This window comes from Podarcis bocagei (assembly GCF_964188305.1).
Source record: "Podarcis bocagei genome assembly, chromosome: 4".
In the NCBI taxonomy this organism is placed as follows: domain Eukaryota; kingdom Metazoa; phylum Chordata; class Lepidosauria; order Squamata; family Lacertidae; genus Podarcis; species Podarcis bocagei.
Window position 1 is genome coordinate 99,538,058 of NC_138128.1, and position 21,714 is coordinate 99,559,771.

Below are 21,714 nucleotides of genomic sequence, written 5' to 3' on the forward strand. Positions count from 1 at the left end.
GGCCCAAACTGAGGGACTGGGAGGGGTGGCTAACACCCCAGAGGACAGGATCACACTTCAAAACGACCTTGACAGATTAGAGAACTGGGCAAAAACAAACAAGATGAATTTTAACAGGGAGAAATGTAAAGTTTTGCACTTGGGCAAAAAAAATGAGAGGCACAAATACAAGATGGGTGACACTTGGCTTGAGAGCAGTACATGTGAAAAGGATCTAGGAGTCTTGGTTGACCACAAACTTGACATGAGCCAACAGTGTGACGCGGCAGCTAAAAAAGCCAATGCAATTCTGGGCTGCATCAATAGGAGTATAGCATCTAGATCAAGGGAAGTAATAGTGCCACTGTATTCTGCTCTGCTCAGACCACACCTGGAGTACTGTGTCCAGTTCTGGGCACCACAATTCAAGAAGGACACTGACAAACTGGAACGTGTCCAGAGGAGGGCAACCAAAATGGTCAAAGGCCTGGAAACGATGCCTTATGAGGAACGGCTAAGGGAGCTGGGCATGTTTAGCCTGGAGAAGAGGAGGTTAAGGGGTGATATGATAGCCATGTTCAAATATATAAAAGGATGTCACATAGAGGAGGGAGAAAGGTTGTTTTCTGCTGCTCCAGAGAAGCGGACACGGAGCAATGGATCCAAACTACAAGAAAGAAGATTCCACCTAAACATTAGGAAGAACTTCCTGACAGTAAGAGCTGTTTGACAGTGGAATTTGCTGCCAAGGAGTGTGGTGGAGTCTCCTACTTTGGAGGTCTTTAAGCAGAGGCTTGACAACCATATGTCAGGAGTGCTCTGATGGTGTTTCCTGCTTGGCAGGGGGTTGGACTCGATGGCCCTTGTGGTCTCTTCCAACTCTATGATTCTATGATTCTATGATTCTATGATTCTATGACTTTGTTTATATAATGGATGCAGCACCTTCATGACTATTGTGGGCTAGTTGTAAATAATCCTGAAAAAAGAGCCAGAGAAATTATAATAAAAATAATAAAATAGTAATCAAAACCCGTAGCCAAACTTATTCCATCAGAATCATGGCCAAAACACCTCTACTTCTATTCCAAGGTACTGTTCCAACCAACACAAGCATGACAGTATGCAAGTATGAGGCCTTCACTGTATATCATTTACAGTGATTTAACCAACTTTTGTTGACTGTGACTGATAACCACCCATGTGAATAAGGCTGAAGGTAGGAAAAAGCTGAAGCTGGAGAGGAGCAATCATCAATGATATTTACAGCATCATCAATGTACATGATGCTTTGTAAAATAATCTGGGGGGACGGACGGACCCAGACGGGTTTCTGCCTTTAGAATCCAACTTTCAGCACAAATGAAGGGGAAGAAATGAAGACAATATTTTCAAATGCATATATAAAGCCATTAGTGTTCAGGTCTTTTCTAGATTTTAAGGGGAACTCACACACCTGCCAGCATAGCCAAAGGTTAGGGGTGATGGGGCAGGCTGGCTGAGGGGAGCAGCACATCCACACTCTTCGGAAGCAGAGTCTTCACAAGATGAGGAGGCTGCCTGTCTGTTTCACTCGCATTTACAAATTTAAATTGAGCGACCATCAGCTTCTGCTTCACCTTTTCAAATGCAACGTGAAACTGAAATTAACCAATCTAGTCATTTTAGAAGAGCCTTTTGAGAGCAAAGTACAGAATGACTAATGTTCCCCTTTTGAAATTCTGTTGTTGCAGCCTGCTTTAGAAGATTGCTGGGCTGATTTCCAGATTTGCTATCAAATTAAAACAACCAAACAAAACACAAGGCAACTGCTTTTAAACGGTTGCCAGATTTTTTGTAGCAGAACATCAGATGTTCAGGTGCATCAGAAAATGTGAGGGAGGTGGAGAGACACAGGTCAAATTACACCTGGGGATAAAATGTGTCTTTGAATTCCATGAATTGGATTCCCTTTCTTTCCATTGCTCTCTGCCTCTCTGTGCTTCTGTCTCTGTCTTGCTCGCTCTCATAAACAGAATCTTCCACCCACATCCTGTGGATTTTGACTGGGGCAGATAGGAGGGTTTAACCCTTTCCCCTGTGCTGTTTTTCTGTTGAAAATTGCCTCCCTCCAGTCCCCCCACCCCACTAATAGCAGCTTTAGGAGGGAAAAAACAGCTGCATTGGGTGTTTTCAGTACGAAAATGATACAGAGGAAAAGAATATCACCATTCCTTCCCTGTGCAGCTGCTTTTAGTTTAAATGAAATGAAGGAGAACAGAGGTGTACGTATGCGCTTTTGCGCCCTTGGCAAGGAACTGTATCGGTCCCTCTGAAGCTGGGAGAGACCATGTGAAAGAGTTTGCTTGTCATCGCCTTTCGCATGCCACCAATGAGTTCCTCCATCAGGGTTGGGTCTGCTGTGCACTGCCTCTCCACTCCCCCTCCGTTGGGCCATCCATCCTTCCTTTGCTCCCCACTCCCTTTTGCTCCTCCTGCAATTCTTTCCCACTCTCTCAGTCTTTCTTCCCGCCAAGCTTGCTGGATGCCCGGCTCACACTTCTAATAGTGCTGTTGGCTATTCAGTGTAGTATACTATCAAAATAATTTTATTTATTTACAAAATATGGATAGATATCTTTTCAAAATGAGAGCAAGAACATCAAATGATACCGAAGACAATCCAAGTTGTGTTTTCCAATGTATTTCTTAGCAATAAAATATTTGGTTTGGCATGAGCAAATTTCTATTCTGCAAATGTGGTCCAGAGGAAAAAAGTTTGAAAACCACTGCATTGGGCAAATTGGGATGACTGCCTGGTGGTGGGGCAGCTTGCCTGCCTTGCTGGCCCATCAAACCCAGCAGCTCTTGTGGGGCTCTCCAAAATGCTCACTCCATCCCAATGCCTTGCTCTGAGGGGGGCGGGGGGACGGCTTCCTAAGAGTGAAGCATTCTGGGTGAGGCGCCCTCGGGATCTGTGCTGTGCTAGAAAGTCTTTAAAAATAGTTGAAAAGTTTTAAGTGTATAAAGTAACCTGAAACATTTTATTTAAATGATAATTTCTAGCTGCAGTGGCAAAGGCACTTTTCTGGGCCCTGCCCACCCAGTGAGGGGGTGGTGGTGGTTGGGTGGCAATTGCCCTCCCAAGGCCAGTGTGTCTGCTGCTTACCTGAGAGGGCGACTTCCTTCCAAATAAAGTTTTCCTGCTTGGCAGGGGGTTGGACTCGATGGCCCTTGTGGTCTCTTCCAACTCTATGATTCTATGATTCTAAAGTTCAGGATCTGAATATTAGCCTTGCATAGTCTGAGTACATGAGCCCTTATAAATGGGAAAAGAGAACCTGTAATTGGCTAACATGCAACTGCCATCGTTTGAGCAATTGAATTTAGGGCTGCAATTGACTGGATAAAGCCACTTCCGGCTTGCCCAGGAGGTGGGGTTGCGGGCTTCACGCCCACCCCACGTGAGCGGGGGCTGGTCGCAGCCCCCGCGAGAGCAGGGAAATCCCGGCAGTAGGCGGTAGGCATTGGTAAGAAGGGGTTAAGAGGATGTGTGTGGGGGGGAGGAACGCCATCACCTCCCCCCAGTGAGCGAAGGGTGGTCCGTTAAAGGACTCCGGGGGGCGTGGCCCTGTCCGAAGCCTATGGAGGTGAGGGCCAAAGGCACGCCCCAGAGCGGTGACCCGGGGGAGCTCCTAGTCGACATGCCTCGGCAGGAGACTCCCCCGATATAGTGTTAACCCTTCCCCGTGTCTCCAGCAAATGGGCTGGAGCCGGATAGTCGTTAGGACCAATGCCTAAGCCAATGCCTCTCATTCCTGAATTCAATAAAGTTGTGGCCTAATTCGCCCAATTAACCTTATATTATGGTGTCTCGTGTCTTTATTTATCCTGGTGGGGGGGCGGGAACTCGCCACGCAATTACACTTGCATGGGGAAAATAACAGACAGATCATTCTTGTCTACTGACAGGGCTGTGTACTTGGGTGCCATCATTCCAGAAGAGGACAGAGAAAATACAGAATTTAGTTTTCAGAACGCGTCACCTTTCAATGAGAAAAAATTGCAAGTTTCAAGGCCTTGTGGTAAAGATACGACTGAAAACATATGCTCGACAGCTAGAGACTTGGAAAGGGATGGTGGTTGGCAAGGAGGGCTTTCCAAAGACTTATCACTTCCCAAAGACTTAGCAAATTCAGAAAGAAATACTTAAAATAGTAACATTTCCAGCGTCAATTATTCAAAAGAAGAGTCATACAACTGTGTTTCATTTGTGAAATATATTACAAGCTACAGTATTCAGGTTCTCTTGACAAAGAACTTCTGCTTCCACAGAACCCTAAATAGAGGCCATAATTTATATAAGCCCCAGTCTGTGTTTTCAGATGGTTATGCTCAGAGTGGATCTTTCTGATCAGATGTTTTTGTAAGGATGGAAAGGAATCTTTCTGCCCAATGTGGGGCTTGAACCCGCAATGCTCCCATGCAAGGGGCTGTTGGTTGGGGTGGTGGAGGTGGGGGGGGGATGAGAGTCCCGCTAAATACACCATTAGATCCAGTTCCTTGTGCAAGAAATGCCACACAGCTGACCCCAAGCATCACTTTTTTAATTCATGCCCCAAATTTCTAGCCCAGTTTTCTACCAGGTACATAAGATGGCTTACAGTTAAAAACAAAACAGTGTACAATACTATATAAAACATCAATTAGAACACAAATCATGGTCAAAGAAGTAAAAACAAAATACAGGCAACTCCTCCTTTATGCATGTTCAATGCATGTGTGCATCGCCACAAATCCAGAAGTGGCATGAAAAGGAGCAAAAATGGCCCTAAAAAGCACGAAAACAGCAAAAATGGTGCAAAAACAATCCCAGGAGCCTACTGAGCCTTTGAGGCTTGTGGAGAGTTTGGAGGGAGCGATTCTGGTGGACTTTGGTGAATTTTGGGTTTTTTTAAAAGGGCTTTCCAAGGGTTTCCAGAGGCTTACAGAGTGTTTGCCAGCTTTTTCAGTGGTGTTCCCAATATACACAATTTCACTTAAATGTGCAGTGACTCAGAACGTACCCCCTGAATAAATGGGGAATTGCCTGTAAAAATAAATAAAACAACGGTGGCAGCACAGACTCATATTGAAAGCAATGTTCTTAACAATCCGCCTTCATAAATGAGTCCTTTGTGAAACAAAATCTCCTCTTTTGCTCCATCCTCCAGCAATGGAGCCAGGTAGGCCTCTCCTGAGAAGAATGATCCCCCCAATTGCTATCACTTAGCTAAGAGTGCAATCCTATCCATGTCACTACTCAAGTAAGTCAGCTGAGTTCAGTGCGGCTTACTTCGGGGAAAGTGGTATAGGATTGATAGTCCCTATCAGTTGGACCGAATGCAAGGGGGAGGTTGGGATGCCTTTGGGGACAGGCAATTTCTTTTGCTGGTGGTATCACTGCAAGAAAGGAACCCTAAAGTACAGGAAGGTGATGTGCCTGTGGCTGCAATATGGTCTGTGGAAACCAGGAGAACTCTTTATGTTGAAAGTGCATTGGATTATTGCCCACTTTCTAGTGCTTTTGGTATCCTAAAGGGCCGCACAATTATATTATCAAGCATGTGAATTATTATTCCCATTTCACAGATGGGGACTTGGGAGCCAAAACAATGGTTTGTCCAAAGTTATCATCAAACAACTCTGGATTGAGTTGAGATTTGAAAATAGATCTTTCATAGGTTCAAGATCAACATTCCATTCAGTAGCCTCACTAGATTAATGTAGAATCATCTGTAGGTCTTTCCATTTCATAGTTGCTTCTGTATATGCCCATAGTGCTTTTGAATGAGAACGAAAGCAGAATAAGCAAGCAGTGACGTATTTTTGCACCGATTTTTCTGACACTTGCTATTAGACAGTGATTGCAAAACAGGTTTCTATTCCCATCTCCTTCAATATAACCTGGAAATCTGATCCATATGCCTTTCTGTCTTTCACAAAAATCATTTTTAATTAAGCCATCCAGAGTGCTTTGGGGTAATGTCACCAATGCAAATGAACACAGCAGACTGAGAGTAAAAATAAATTAAACTGTCACCTCAGAAGATGGGAACCAATTTGTAATCATAATCAGAGAAGTGATTAGCCTCAGGTTAATAATAGGATTTCTGCAAAACTATAAAGCTCTGATGTGCTCTTCAGTCTCTGTTGTGAACACCCAAATCCAAGTTGCCAGAATTATGTATGATTGACACAAGCTGAGATCAGGACTGATGACAGCGATAAAAAAAAGAAGTAATAATAATCATGTATCCAGGCAAAGGGGCTACTGGCTTGGAGCTCTAGAGCACGATTTACACCCCCTTTCAGGATATTTTGACTGGCTATATATTGCTTATGTATTTAATGGAGACAGTATTGCTTTCTTCCTATGTATCACCTTGCAAAACCTACAATGCTGTCTCCTTTTAAGTCAAATCTTCAGGACGTCTAAGCTCTGTACTTTCAGGTTTGCTGGCCGGCAGCTCACTGAAGCCTCCAGCTTGAAATATATGCTGTTTCCAGACCTGTTACCTGAGATCCTGTTAAACTGAAAATGCCAGGGATTGGACCAGAGAACTTTGGCATGCAAAACATCTTCTCTCCCACTTCAGCAATGGACCCTGCCAGGCAAGACTCGGATTAGGCTGCCTTCTGTGAGAGGAACTGAGGCAGGTGACACGGCCAACTCAGGAAGTCTGCCTGCCAGATTCTCCTTAAGTCCCTCTCCTCAGTCTGTCCTTCTCTCCAAGCGGTAAAAGTTTCTTAGAGGCCAGGAAGGGTGAGCTGGAAGTGGGTCCCAGTTGGACTCTTCCCTCCCCTCACATTTTTGAATAAAATGCTGCTAATGTATCAATACTGCAGTGTCTTCTCCCAACTGGGATCAAGAGTCGTAAACTTCCATAAATCCCTGGTGGAAAATGACACTGGCATTTTCCCGCTGGGGATGTAGTTGAACCCCCACGGTCCCAGGTGGTGAATGAAATGGTAGCTTAAGAAGAGGAACCGTGTGCTGCTGCCCTGCCAGACACCCAAGGAAAGCTTTTTCCCCTGGGGGAGGAAGGACTGGGCACTCCAAGTATTCTCTGGACCTTCTGCCTTCTGCCTTGAGAGGTTTCAGTGTTTGATTGGGCTACTCAGTGAGGGGTCCCATTCAGTTTTTGAGTGAGCAGCCTTCTGCCTAACCATCCTTAATTTGGATTCACCTGAGCCTTTGCACATCCACAGACTCCACTGAAAACCATTTTGTCTCAGCTGATATTCAAAGAGATTGTATTTCTGCCTGAGGTGTTAGGTGGGCTCATTCTGGCATGCAAGAAGTTGCGTTTGTGCCTCTCATGGCCACAATGAAGTTCTTACTGCATGGGTCATACTCTGATCACATGCATGGTGGCTCTTGTGAATATTGATGACAAAGAACTTAAACCAGGCATAGGCGAACTCGGCCCTCCTGCTGTTTTGGGACTACAACTCCCATCATCCCCAGCTAACTGGTCCAGTGGTCAGGGATGATGGGAATTGTAGTCCCAAAGCAGCTGGAGGGCCAAGTTTGGCCATGCCTGGCTTAAACCAAAACCAAATGAACATTGATAGCATTTTTAAAGAAAAAGAAGAGGAAACAATTCACAGGGGCACAAATGATCAAAAGAACTGATGATATTCATATCATGAATCCCCCCCCCCATATGCACATGAAGAGAGATATAGACTGTAGCCCAATTTATGGGTATTCTGGGAACAACAGGTTGAAAGGAGTAAGGTGTCATTTGATAATCTTTTAATGTTTATCTTATCTAACTCAACACTTTTTTAAGATTAATGAGCCATCTTAGCAGAAGGAACTGCTGCTGTTCTTCTCCACGGAGCAAACGAACACAAAGTAACAAAACAAAAAGAACCTTTCAAATTTATTTATGTGCAATGTGGGTAAAATGAGCATATGGGTATTACAGAATTCTCTCTATTTTTATCGGTGTGGGGCCAGATTGTTTGCCTCCCCAGCTCCTCCCTAACAAAAAGTAAAATGTGCGAAAGATTTCTTGAAATAGCAGACTTTGTGAACTGGCCAGCTTCCTCCTCCTTCTCCATCTTACCGAAAGCAGAACTCATCAAGAGGAATCTGCCAGTACACACGTATGCTGGGAATTTAGCAGCCTCTAGCCCCCATTTGCAATACCTCATTTGCTGTGTCAGCATTTGCTTTATCCTGAAAGCTCCTGGGGAAAGCAGAGCAGCAAACAAGGCCCTGTAAATAGAAAGTTGTACTCAGGACCCCTCCAGGCATCCTTTTTATGGCACATCCATAATGATTTTGTGCTCATTATGCTCTCCAGGGCAGTCTCACGTGATCCTGGTTTCAATATTTTTGCAATTGCAAAAGTTAAAGGGGTAGTCAATAGGGCTGGCCGATATCTGATTTTCAACATCACAATATATCAACAGCTAAGTATCACGATATCTATGGCGGCAGAGGGCCTTCCCGGGCCTCCCCGTGGCACTGGAGGGTCTTAAAATGTAAGGAAGTAGTAGATTTAATAAAAACATTAAATTTCCATATAATACATTTAATATATTTTTAACTAATTTAAGAGTAGTTTAAGTGATTTACTAGTCAAGTTGCATCTGCTTCCCCACTCAAGAGGTCTAAATGGAATCTGTGCAAGCACAAGCTCCACTGTGTTCAACTAAACTTACTTCTACTTTCCTGGGAGTAAGCCTCATTGAATTTAGTAGGGCTTGCTTGTGAGTAGATACACATTTGCTTGCACTGCTTACCAAAGAACATCCTCCCCATCATTCTCACATAGTACCCAACCTCCCATTTCAGCCATAAGGCAGCCAGCTAAGTCCTCTCTCCTCCATCTCCCCCCCCCAGCCCTCATCCCACCAAACTCTCCCTTTTTATCAAAGGGAAGGAGAGAGGGCAAACAAGCAAAAAGTTAGTCTCCTTTAAATAGTTTTTTAATAAACCTTTCTGAAATGGAGGAAAGCTATTTAGGGGGAACCAACAACATAAACACCACCAGAAAATAAAAACAAAAACTCTTTTTTTCACCAGCGGGGTGAGGAAAGAAAGAAGAGCTTAGAAGAGCTTTCCAGTTCTTTACTTCTTCACTTTGCGCTGGATCTTGATTGTCTAGCCATGGGGGGTCCCCTCCTGGATTGTTAGGATCTGCATAATTAGATGATGATGAAGCTGAAAGAGTTTCCTGGTTTGTGTGAGGGCTTATCATCATTTCTTATTGGTTAGGAGGGAGAAGGGAGAGAGCAAGCAAAGCTGGAGACACCAGTGCCTGCAAATTACCGGTACCTGCAAAGTACCTGTAAAGTATTCTGAGCTACCCCCAGGGAAGCTGTTAAGTCTCCACCTCCTTTTGTTCATGGTGTTATTTCAATACTGGTATTCAACGGTATGGCGATTTATTGCACCTCTCTAGTAGTCACACTGCTTCATTTTCAGTCTCATAACTTCCTGCTGAAACCGCACAACTTTTATACCACAAATGTTCTGGTTTAATTTTTGTCCTCTTTTGTTCTACCATAGCCACTCAGGACTGCAATAACATAGTAGCGTTGGGGATTCATCACAGAAAAGTATAACAAAATAAATCTACCACCAATGCTCTATTATTGTGTTAAGAAAATGTGGCAGTAAACATCCACAATGAAACACCTGTTGGAGGTGCCTGTAGACTTTTCAGTTAAAATGTTAGCCAATTAGAGTCTCCCAAATGGGTACATTTCTGGCTTAATTCTCTTCAATAAATAATCTCCCCTTAGATTTGTTGAGCTCATGATCTTGCCGATGACCCGGGAAACCACCATGGAGCAGAGCAAAAGAGCTGCCTCTTATTCAGCCATAGATCCCACACTGGTGCCAAGTGTGACGGCGTTTTGTGAATATTGTGGATGCATATCTAACAGAATCTTGATTCAGATCACACAACACTCAGATGGTTTCCAGACTAAAGAGAAAGAAATTCCGTAATTAGTGGGTGAATTTACTTACTGCTAGAATCATGCTGCTGCATCAAAGTCAAAGTTATGGTTGCTGAACTTAATTAGCCTTCCCTCTTCTTCCATAAAACTCAGTCTGCTAGAGAGCAGCCAAGAATGTATGACAGATCCCAGACTCCTCTGGCTGTAATAATATTTTGACTATACATAGACATCTTTTCTGCAAACAAATAACTAAAGTGGGCTGCCACAACCAAAAAGCTTCAACAATTTCAAACACCTTTGCTTTTCCATATATTGCTTTAGGAGAGGAAAAGTAAGAGAAGCTTGTCAATGCTTTTAAAGCAACTATTTCATATTTACAGAGGATGGAATGGAAGACTAACCAGGTGTTTCCATAACTGAGACTTAAAGTGCCTCTTGCTTCAATTGAGTTGTAATGTGAATAGAATCCACATCATCAGAGAATCATTCACGTTACAAATGCCTGCCTTCCACATTTACAGTAATCAGATATTAAAATAAATAGGACAAGAGAGGCTCAGAGGTGCTTTCATGTGTGAAAATGCTGTTAGACTTTCAAGGATATGGCCTGACACAAGAAAGAAACGAGGCTGTGCAAATTAAGTCACAACAGCATGTGTGTAGGAAATTATTTTACTAGAATGATTCCAACAGTTTCTGACCTAATCTGACATTTGGGCAACTAGTTACATTCATCAGGGGCATCAGCTAAGCAAAGTCATCATGTAACAAATTGCCCTATTCACCTGACATGAGCTACCAATGAGATGGAGGGCCTGATTAATGTGCTGTTGGCCTGATCAATCTGGTAAGTCCCACATTATGGGGTGTGTATGTGTATGAGTGACTGATGCTCACACACAGGGCAATGTGTAGTCCAAGACATAGGGTGCAATCCTAACCCTGACCAGCAGTGATGGGAATTGATGGAGTGGCACAGCCAACACCACACCCATGCTGGCCAGCGTGGAAGGTGGAGGCAGGAAAGAAATGTTCCTACACCACCACCAGCTCCCAAACTGGTGCAGCAGAGGCCCAGATCAGGCCCAGTGCTGTCACCTGCCCTCTTTGGAGGGCATCCTCTGACTACTGCTGGTGGGGACGACACCAATGGTAGCTTCCACCCACCTGCCCTTTTGGTGGGTACACGGGGTGCTCCTCATCATTGGGCTTCTCTGATGGTGGAGCTACCCTGATGGCAGAGTCTGGTGGAGACTGGCAGTGCTGGGTGGAGGACCTCCTCTGCTCCATCCAACGCCACCCACTCCAGTGGACTGGAGGTTTGGATTGCTCTACCCATTGCTAAAGTTCCATAGGTGGCACACACTCTGAGAAAGGGATGGAAAAGTTCCCCTTTGACTCATTTTCTGTGGATGTGCCAGCCTGGTGGTGGTGGGAAATAGCATGGCCACCTGCTCTTGAAATGGAAATTTAAGCTCTCACATTCTGCTGACAGCATGGGAGCTGCTGCTTGCCATACTTTTGGAATAACCTGGACTGGCCCAAGAGATGTTGATGCCTGGGGCAAAGGACATTTGGCGCCCCCTCCTATTCCATGCACAAAAGCTGACTGGACCCGCAGTTGACTCTTACTTCAGCACCAGACAACACCCTTCGTTGCATCTGAGGGCAGTTGGCGTCTTGGGAGGTGAAGAGTAGGTCATGTGGTACACACAGCCTGGTCTGCCAACACCCATTTTCTCATGGATTGAATCTGCTGTGGGGAAGAGGCCAGGGACGCGGACTTATAAAAAATATTGGGGGGGGGGCCCGGGAAAGCTCATGAATAATAAATAAGCTCATGAATATGCAAATAAAGTGGCGCCGCCTCCTCGTGAGCGAATAGGGGAGAGCGTGCTGCGCCTATTAATCAGCTCCGAAGGAAATTGGGTGGAGCTTTTGCTCGGGAGGGAGGGCAGGAGGCATGCAGCCCGACCCTGTGCATTTTGGGCTGGGGGAGGGGCGGCGATGGCGCTCTGCTGGAGGGGCGCTGGAGATTATTGGGGGGGCAGAGCCCCCCCAAACGAATTTTTGAGGGGGCTCGGGCCCCCTCAAGCCCCATGGAGTCGGCGCCTATGGAAGAGGCAAACCTCTCACATCGTCTGGGGCTTTACGTGTCACCCCAGCACTGCAGGGCCCCCTACACTGCAGGCATCTTATAAGAACAGTCTCTTAAGGGGGATCTCAAAACCCTTTTGTGCCATGGCAAGGAAGCTGGCAGCTCAAAGGAAAATAAAATCCCATTACTGTAAAACCCCCATTACGGTACTCATGGAGATTTAGCATGCTTTTACAATTCCAGCAATGATTTCGAGGAAATCTGTATGTTCTTTTAATCCGAGTATGGAAAGAACTGCTGCAGTGCCATGCGCTGAAAACTGTAGTCAGTGATGAATGAGCTGTTTTTAATATCTGCACAGAGAAGGTTTTATTGCTGTTGAGACTAACCAGAGCAGATCCATAATCAGAGACTATGTAAAGTAGTAAGACTGAAAAAACTAAAAGCACTGACCTTTGAAATGGTTGAGCATGGAGAATGATTTGTTTATACAATAAGTTGGTCATAGGTTTGTGACATGGCATGGTTCAGATTCCCCAGAATATTTTGCAATCAGTGCCTGCCACTAGTTAAGTATAAATTCAGTTCTTCCCCAAATCAGACTACAGTGGCACCTCTAGTTATGAACTTAATTTGTTCGGGAGGTCCATTCTTAACCTGAAACTGTTCTTAACTAGAAGCGTGCTTTCATTAATGGGGCCTCTTGCTGCTGCTGCGCCACCGGCACACGATTTCCGTTCTCATCCTGGGGCAAAGTTCTCAACTCAAGGTAATGCTTCCAGGTTAGTGGAGTTTGTAACCTGAGGCGTTTGTAACTTGAGGTACCACTGTATAAGCTGACAAGTATAATACAGAAGTACTGATTTTTCAACTTAGAAGTAGCATCTCCTCTTGAAATAATTTGTCGCCCAACACACTATACCAGACTTTAGCTTAGCAAGACTGCATGAGCCTATGAGCCTCTGGAGAGGAGCTCACGGCTGCTTTCCTCTTCCCTGGTCCTTTGGTTCAGGAGCAATGCAGGAAATGCCATTATTGTCCTTAACTAGGGTCAAAATCCAGCCCAGCACTTTGCAGTCGTGTTGGTTTCAATGGGAAAATGAACCATGTGTTTAAATATCTGCCACTGAAATAATTATAAGTAAAAAGTGCTTAACCATGGCTCGGTCATGCCTTGCGACATGTTCAAGGGAAAAAGAAAACTCTTGCTTCTGTGAGACATTTTTACTCTACTAAAGTCAACGAGAACCTGAGCAATGGCATCAGTGGGGTGAACAGAAACTCTGTGCCTGATTTTATTTTATTTTATAAAGGTTACTGAAACTTGCCATGTCTAACAGCACAATTTAAAGAGTGTCTTCTCAGAAGGGAGCCCTAATGAATTCAATGGGGCTTAGTTCCTGGTAAGTGGGGTTAGGACTGCAGCGCTACTAGGGGGGGAGAACAAGGGGGTCACATGAAGGCAATGTCAATCCTTTGAAATGCCAGAGATTTTTAGAGGGAAAAAGGAAGAGCTGGGAGAGGAAACATGGGGCAAGCCAGGTTTTGGGGGTGGGGTGTTGTCCCACCACAGTTGTGATTACAACTGTTTCAACTGTGTGGGATACACTCACCTGATCCTAACATAGGATCCCCGTTTAATGCTTCAGAAGGCAAATAAGAACAAAAACAGAAAAACGATGGTTAACAATGTAACAGCATGCATTTCTACTTATACAAATGTTCTCTTAAAGACTCATAAGAAAACATTACGCTTGAGACAAAGGTTTGAAAATAACCCCCTCCCTCCCTGCCGCTGCCACCCTGCACTCTCAACTACCAAGATGGGAATAATTGAGAGCCTATTTTGCCTTGACTTGGTATGGAGCAAGGGGGGGGGGGCTTTTGTGTCTAAGGACTGCAGTCCGTCGTGGGCAACCTTTTGGAGGTTGGGGCAGCGATGAGCAAGGCCAGAGCAAAACCTGGGCTGGTCAAGGGCAAAAGTCACCTCTCTGCCCTGTATTAAGGGGACAAAAACAAACCCCTGTGTTCCAATACAGAATAATCTGCTCCAATACAGCTGCAACACGTGGCTAATAAATTTAGTAAATATAATATTGTTCGTGGTTAGAATGTCATCCAAACTTTACAAGTCATCAACTTCAAAATATGTATCAGTCCATAACCAAGAAGTAGTCAGCTAGTCAGCGTAATGAATTGCTGGGAGGGAACACCACGTCGCAGGCAGGATGTCCGGATTGAATCTACTGTTTCGAAGGTGAATCTTTGTCAGCTGATGATGAAATTAAATATGTTACATACAATGAATGACAACAATAATTATTTGGTATGTATTCCTCATTTATTATTTATTCACTATTTACATGCAGCTTGCTCAGTATTATTTTTGTTGTCATTCATTGTATGTAACATATTTAATGTCATCGTCAGCTGACAAAGATTCACCTTTGAAACAGTTGGTTCAGTCTAGACATACTGTTCTGTTTGTTTGCTGGTTGCTATTGAATTCTTTACGCTGGAACACCCACCACCACAATACTTTGGGACATCATCCATTGAAGGGCATTGAATACATTTAGTACATTTATTGCCACGTGTTGGGCAGAGAGCCCAAGCGCGCACCATAATGCCTCTTGCTTACTTGGAAGGTGAGATGTGTGTGTGTGTGGAAACCTCTGGCTTCCGTGTGGCTGGAATACAGCCTTACTATCCAAACGGTGAGAGTCATATTTATTGCCCCGTCCACTTTGGTCTCTGGCTTGCCCACCATGGGCACAAGGCAAGTGGAAGGTTCCCCATAAGTAAATGTAGCCCTTGGAGTGAAAAGGGGTCCCTGCCCCTGCCCTGCCCAGGCCGTATCTGAATGGAAACCATTTCAAAAGAAATAACCAGTGGTTTTTTTATGGGGTGAATATAAGTCTGGCCTCATTGAGTGGCAGGATTGCAATATGAGTAGGAAAATGAGAGTACCCCTACACACTTTTTTTAACAACAACAACAAAAAAAGCACTGGCAATAACAAACATTTGTCTCGAGTGAAATTGCAACGAAAAAGCGCTCTCTCTCTCTCTCTCTCTCTCTCTCTCTCTCTCTCTCTCCAGTATTCAAGATGTGGACAGATTGCAGCGTTCAGAACACATGATTAATTTTTAAACCTTCCAGCATTGACACAAAATAGCTAAGTTGCAACGGAAAACTAAAACTATGGTTTGCTCCGGTTCAATTCAAGACAGCAGGCGTTTCTTCCCCATCACAAGCGAGTGAGTGTAGGGAGGGCTTGCACATTACAAAGGCTGCTGAGCATCTTTGTGCAGTTCCCTGAAGAATGTCTGCCAGTGAGGGCTAGAGGGAACAGAGTCAGGGCTCCCGCCTCCAGGACGGATGGGCAGCTTTTCAATTTTTCAGGAAAATCACATTTTCTCTGCCGGCCTCTGGTGGTTCCAGGCACTGAGAATCAAACTATTAGTCACACTTAGGCCCCAGTGAAATCGATGTGAAGAGTTAGTTATGTCTAATTAACTCCCATTGATTTCAATTGGGACGAATGCAAGCCAATGCATTTTGTGTTCTCAAAGTAATAAAATAAGTTTAGGTCTAGTACAAAACAAAATGTTGCATAGATTTATTCATTTGCTTTAAAATTCATATGCCAGTTTTTGACCTTCAAGGACATCCAAAAGTTTTGTAAAATCAAATTAAACAACAACAACAAACAGCATAAAGTGATAGAACATAAAGGAGACTGCATTCTCAATCGGACTGCACCAATGCCTAATAGCTCTTATTATTGAAATGCTTCTTCATATTTTTGCAAAATCAGCTTCCTTACAACTGAGACTCATAGGTTATAGTCCTGTCACTTGGAACAAAAGGAAACTAGTTTGCTGCATCCTATGCATCACAGTTCTCCAGGTATTTGAAGACCACATTCATGTATCCCCTCACCTCTATTCCAGATTGCATCTCACTTATTTTGCCCCATATGACTAAAAAAACCAAGCTGGTCTCTCACTGCACCCCCCCCAGCTGAAGTTCTGTTTCTTGGCACTATGTGGTGACTTGATGACACACTGTTGGCTAATTGACACGTTACAGAGAGGAAGAACTTTAAAAAGTAGCCTGATGGAGTGGAACTCAGCCATTTCACCAAACAAAATATCCCAAAGACCCAGCAGCTGCTCCTAGGGTTGAGGGCCCATTACTCAGTGGGAGAGCGCATGATGGGCTCAACACTTTGTCATTAAAGGGATTTCCAGAAGCAGAGCTTAGAAAGAACTTTGCCTGAGGCCACAGAGAGATACTGGCAGTCAAAACAGGCTGTACTGGACTAGAAGAGCCAATGGCATGGCTCAGTATATGGCCGCTTCATGTGTCCATATGCACATGCCCCGCTTTCTGCAGAAATTATCGTGAGAAGCTCAGTCCTCAAACAGAAAGAGAAGTCAATTAAACCATAAACAAGTACCGTATTTTTCACTCTATAACACGCACCCGACCATAACAAGCACGTAGTTTTTAGAGGAGGAAAATCCGTAGGCATGCCACCCGTAGGCATTGCCTCCATAACACGCACAGACATTTCCCCTTACTTTCTAGGAGGAAAAAAGTGAGTGTTATGGTGCAAAATATACGGTACATCGTGCAACACTTCAGAACTTCATGTGAAGCACACAGCCACATATTGTGGAAACTGTAATGACACATAATGAGGAAAACAGAGGCAGATTTCAGACGTGTGGGCTGAAAAGTTCTTACACAGGTTGGGTCACACTTCATTAATCTAACGTTTTTCAGTTCAACAGCAAGATTCAAATTGCCTTCTTTGTTTTCCAGATAGGCAGCTCTAGTCCCTAGATATAGTGAATTGAATTTATTATGGTCCTAGACCAGACTCACATGTCCCTAGATATAGATTCTGAACATTTGCAAAGTTAGGGCAATTTGGACCTGGAGTTTCCATTTAGGCCACTGTAAGAACAAGAGCTATTGATCTATTTCAGATTGGCTCTGGTTTAGAGCAAACACAACAGAGCATCTCAGAACAAAGGGTCCTATTTAGATTCTCCTCTAATCAAAATGAAAATGAAAATAAGCTTATTGAAATTGCGTGAAATTAGAAAGGGGTGATTTCCCCCAGGCATGCACTGGAACAGCTTGGAAAACATGCCAAGCTCCTCTCCCCCCAAACCAGAAATAATGCAATGTATTTTATGATCTGTTCCAACATCACTCTTTTGCTTACCCAGGCCAGAACCATCCAATCCCATTCTCCCTATAAACTCAACTGACTGGGCCATGCCAGTGTAGCAGGAGTGGGAGCAGGGAATTCAGCTTGGAGGAAGCAGGCAGGTTCCTGGAGTGAAGATTGCAACTGCAGCACTTGGCCATGCTGCTGCCATGCTACGCAGGGCGAAGTTATAGTTTTATGTTGTGGTTTATCTCTACCAAACACACAACAAGCAGTAAAGCAGGAACAAAGCTGGTTACAGCTCCTCATTTGTCTGGCACTGTCTGAGGTGACTTTGATGAGGCAAAGAAAACAAACTACACTTCAACCATAGTTAGGGACTGTCTGGGTTCACATGTAACAAGATTCAACCATTGTCAAGATCAGTAAGCCAACAACAAACCATGACTTGTTTTTTCCAACAAACTATACTTAATAAACCATAGTTGCAGTACTAGGATGGGTTCACATGTAACACTAAACTGTGGTTTATTAATTAAGGTTTATGCAAATCATGGTTTAATGTTATGTGTCCATCAGAACCAGTGTATTGTGGTCAATAAGCCCCTTAGGTTCTTCATTATTTCTGTGGTAAATCATAGAATCACAAAATTGCTGAGTTGGAAGGGACCACAAATGTCATCTAGTCCCAACCCTCTGACATGCAGGAATCTTTTGCCTATCATGGGGCTCAAAGCCACAAGCCAGAGATTAAGATTCCCATGTTCTACTCCCTGAGGTTTCCCAGCTACACTATCAAGTATCCACTCCCTTACCGTAAGCTTCATGTACAGGTTTCCCATTTTTATTTTGAATAAATATTGGAAAAGCTCCCTCTTTCTCTGTCTTTCATTATTCTCTTGCACCTCCTTCTCCAGAAGCCCATGCATTTCCCTCAATAGTCCATGCAAAGGCTGCACAGAATAACCTTAATTTGCAGTAGCATCTTCCACACCACCATTTCCTGTGAATTCTTTCCTTGTGTTCCAAGTTCAAACTCTGGAGAATTCTTTTGATATCAAGTGGCTCATTTCTGCATATCTCATGGGTGACTGAAGCCACTCGTAAATCCAACGGAAACTTTGTCTATGCAGCCTACGCTTGGAGCAGACTCCCTCTGTTGTCTCCATGACTCTTATTTCTTTCATTGTTTCGAACACTATAGCAATTCACAGTTCAGATCAACATACGTTTCTGGAAATAACCATATGTCAGGCAGAATTATTCACACGTGCAGCATATGTACCAAGGATTGCTGTGTGTTAGACATACCTATCCATACCAAATACACAGCTTTCACACTGGGAGCAGAAGTAATGCATACCTGCATTTTCTTGTACCCTGTAACTTATACTCTATAGCCGTGTTTCCCAAACTTGGGTCTTCAGCTGTTTTTGGACTACAACTCCCACCATCCCTAGCTAGCAGGACCAGCGGTCAGGGATGATGGAAACTGTAGTCCAAAAACAGCTATAGACCCAAGTTTAGGAAACACTGCTCTATAGCATATTTTTATTAGAATAATTGCTGCAGTTTGCAGGAGAAAGCAGAAAACTATATGTAAAGAAATGGGGGGGGGGGAGAGAAAGAAAGTGAGCTATACTTCACCACTAGGGGTCCCCCTACTCCCTTGTCTAATTTCTGCAGAGAACAAACTTTGCAAGTTTCCCTCTCCACTTTGATAATGAGTAGGATGAGGAATAATGAACTTAGGCTCATTAGCTGGAAAGGAATGAGAACGCTGCCAAACTGTGATAGAATGGGTTGTCTTCATTACAAGATGGTGGGGGTGGGGAAACAGAAAAGAGAAAGCCTGGAAGCAGATTTCTGCATAGCCATCCTGGAAAGCAGCGCCTCATATAATTACAATCCTCATTCCTTCCAACACTTGAAAACCACAAGGCCACTTAAAATATTACTTATTGTCATGGGCTGGTGTATTTAGTAGCTCTCGCTCATGCACTTCTCATTAAAACAGTGCAATCCTAAAACTTTTAATTGGGGAAGTCACAAATGTAACCAGACCTCTTTTATAGGAATGACCCATGGCCTCTCTCTAGTGTGGAACATCACATTTCAACTTGTATGGCTATGACGTGCTTTTGAAGCTGGAAATCTCTACTCACAAAGTAGAAATGCAGGGCTTAGCAACTGAAAATATACAAAAGCTGGTTCTTCCTTGCTACTTACTACAAAAACCACTTCTATTAACTAATTCCGGTACAATCAGCAAAAGAGGGAACCCCAGACCAAGTGCACAAAGTTTCATAGAAAAATGCATCACATGTGATGCACATCACATCACATTAACACGTACACGTCTCAGACAAAACATATGACAGTGGGGTAACTATCAACATTATTTCAAGCTAGATAATCATTTAAAATGTATGAAATGAAAGTCATACTATAGGAAGAAGCTCCAGCTACTAGAGACTTTATACTATTTTGGAATATATGGATAGGATTTCCCGAGAGTAGTTCTCTGAGCCTTTAACACGTCCAAGTCAATTAGACAGAATACCCCACTTATCTTGGATTTTGCAAAGCACTGAAAGAACTATTTTTTCTTGCCGGCTGAGCCCAGAAGTGGCAGAACTGGGTTGCCATTATAACCCTTTGCAGGGCGTTTTTTTCAGAGGGAACTCACAGGAACTTAGTTCCGGCCCCTCTCAGGTGGGCACCATTGCCATTCTGATAGAACGAGAGAGGTGTTCATGGTGAGTTCCAGCACCTCTTTTTCTAGAAATATTTCACTGACCCTTTGAAAGAGACACAGGATATTTGACGAATCTTTACCATAGTTGGAATGCAATTCATATGTTAAGATGGCAGTTCATATATTAAAAGTTACTGGGTTTGATAAGCTCATGCAGCAGAGCTCTACCTTGTTGTGCAAACATTGCTGGCCAGACCACGGTTTCAGGATGACAGCCAATACTGCCAGCATGGGTCTCACATGACCCAGTCAGGTTCCTCCATGTTTTTTCACCATGGGATGGATGGCTCAAGTCACAGCCCTGGTGCATCCATGGCCCATAAGGTGAGGTGTAAGCCTGAACTCAGTCTCCTGCCAGGTGTATGAAAAGGGACCTATGCGTGCAAAATAAATGATGGGTATTCCATGACTGCATGTGAGATAACAGCAAACAGATAACGTGGAATGGAATAGGTAGCTATGTGCCTGGCTTTGCCCTCCAGTTTTTACAGATTCTTCATGTATCTGTGTGGACACTTACAGCTCACAAGCCAGCACAGAATGGGGAATCATTCAATAATAGTATTTCTCATCTGAAATGGTACAGTCACCTCCATCCCTGGACTCTACTGCCTGTTCCTGAAGCGTCCACAGATCTGGCTTAGTTCAGGCGATGATGGTGGGCCTATATTGTACAGGCATTGAAAGTATTAACAAAATCACCCTGCTCTCCTTCTCATGAATGATACACTTTCCTTGATAGCTGCCAACTGAAAACATTACAGTACAAAAAGAGGGTTAAAAAAATAGGCACCAAAGCCTTCAAACTTACCAGGCAGTTGAACTGGGAAAAGACATCAGTGGCGGATTTAAAGCTTCTGCTTTTAATGCATGTGCTGCCTGCAGGGTTTGAGGCGTAGACTGAGTCGGAGCCGGTACTTGTCTTGGGTCCTGAGCAGGTTTAATCCACCGGCTTGCTTCCGGTTTCATCCATTTCCCCTCGATTCCCCATCTTGCCAGGTACAGTTTGCAAATATCGTAGTTCATTGAGGAGTAATACAAAAGGTCCAGTACCAGCAAAACCACAACAAAAAACCCATAGATCCAGACGCCTAACAATGCACTGTAATTACTGCAAAAAGAGACAAAGCAAAGGTTAATAATGAGCCATGACTATTGGCTACTCCAGTCAGCCACTTAATTTTTTAAAATGCATACAAGTATTTTCTGTCTGCCAGAATGTATAGTTATACCTCTCTCTCCCTTTAAAAAGCTCAAAGCTGCTTACACGGGGACTCCCAATGTTCACACAGTGCTACCTATTTTCTTTACATAGTCTAAGTACAGTGGTACCTTGGTTTACAACCATAATCCGTTCCGGACGTCTGTTTGTAAACCAAAACGGATTGTAACCCAAGGCGTGCTTTTGCCAATGGGGCCTCCAAAAAAAAATTCTTCGTAATCTAAAAATAAAAATGAAAATGAGTTGTAATCCAAAAAAAAGTTTGCAAACCGGGACACGCACTTCCGGGTTTGACGTGTCTGTAATCCAAAACGTATGCAAACGAGACTGTTTGCAAACCAAGGTACCACTGTACCAGATTGTGGCTCAAAGTCACTCCAAGACATGGTTGCTTCTAAAAGCCAAATTATAAACTCAACAGGTTTTTGCTGGACTGTAACCAACTTCAGTCTGCAGGTTGGGAAGTTGTGTGTTGAAATGCTGCCTCCAACTTAAAAACAGCCCTTTCCATTGAAGACTACAGA

The 21,714-nt window shown here is 43.8% G+C and overlaps 1 protein-coding gene across 10 annotated transcripts in view; it reads right to left on the reverse strand.

Moving 5' to 3' along the window:
- Positions 1-21,714, reverse strand: part of SHISAL1 (shisa like 1) — an 82,604-nt gene that overhangs the window by 10,016 nt on the left and 50,874 nt on the right. For 9 of the 10 annotated variants that reach the window (XM_081191929.1, XM_081191928.1, XM_081191927.1 and 6 more), the window contains 2 exons: positions 20,780-21,079; positions 4,551-9,947 (listed from right to left, as the gene is read on the reverse strand). In XM_081191929.1, coding sequence (XP_081048055.1) covers positions 9,932-9,947; positions 20,780-21,079 — 316 coding nt within the window. In that variant the 3' untranslated portion in view covers positions 4,551-9,931. Of the gene's footprint in view, positions 1-4,550; positions 9,948-20,779; positions 21,080-21,714 lie in introns of those variants that run through there. The other variant, XM_081191922.1, reaches the window with a different exon arrangement.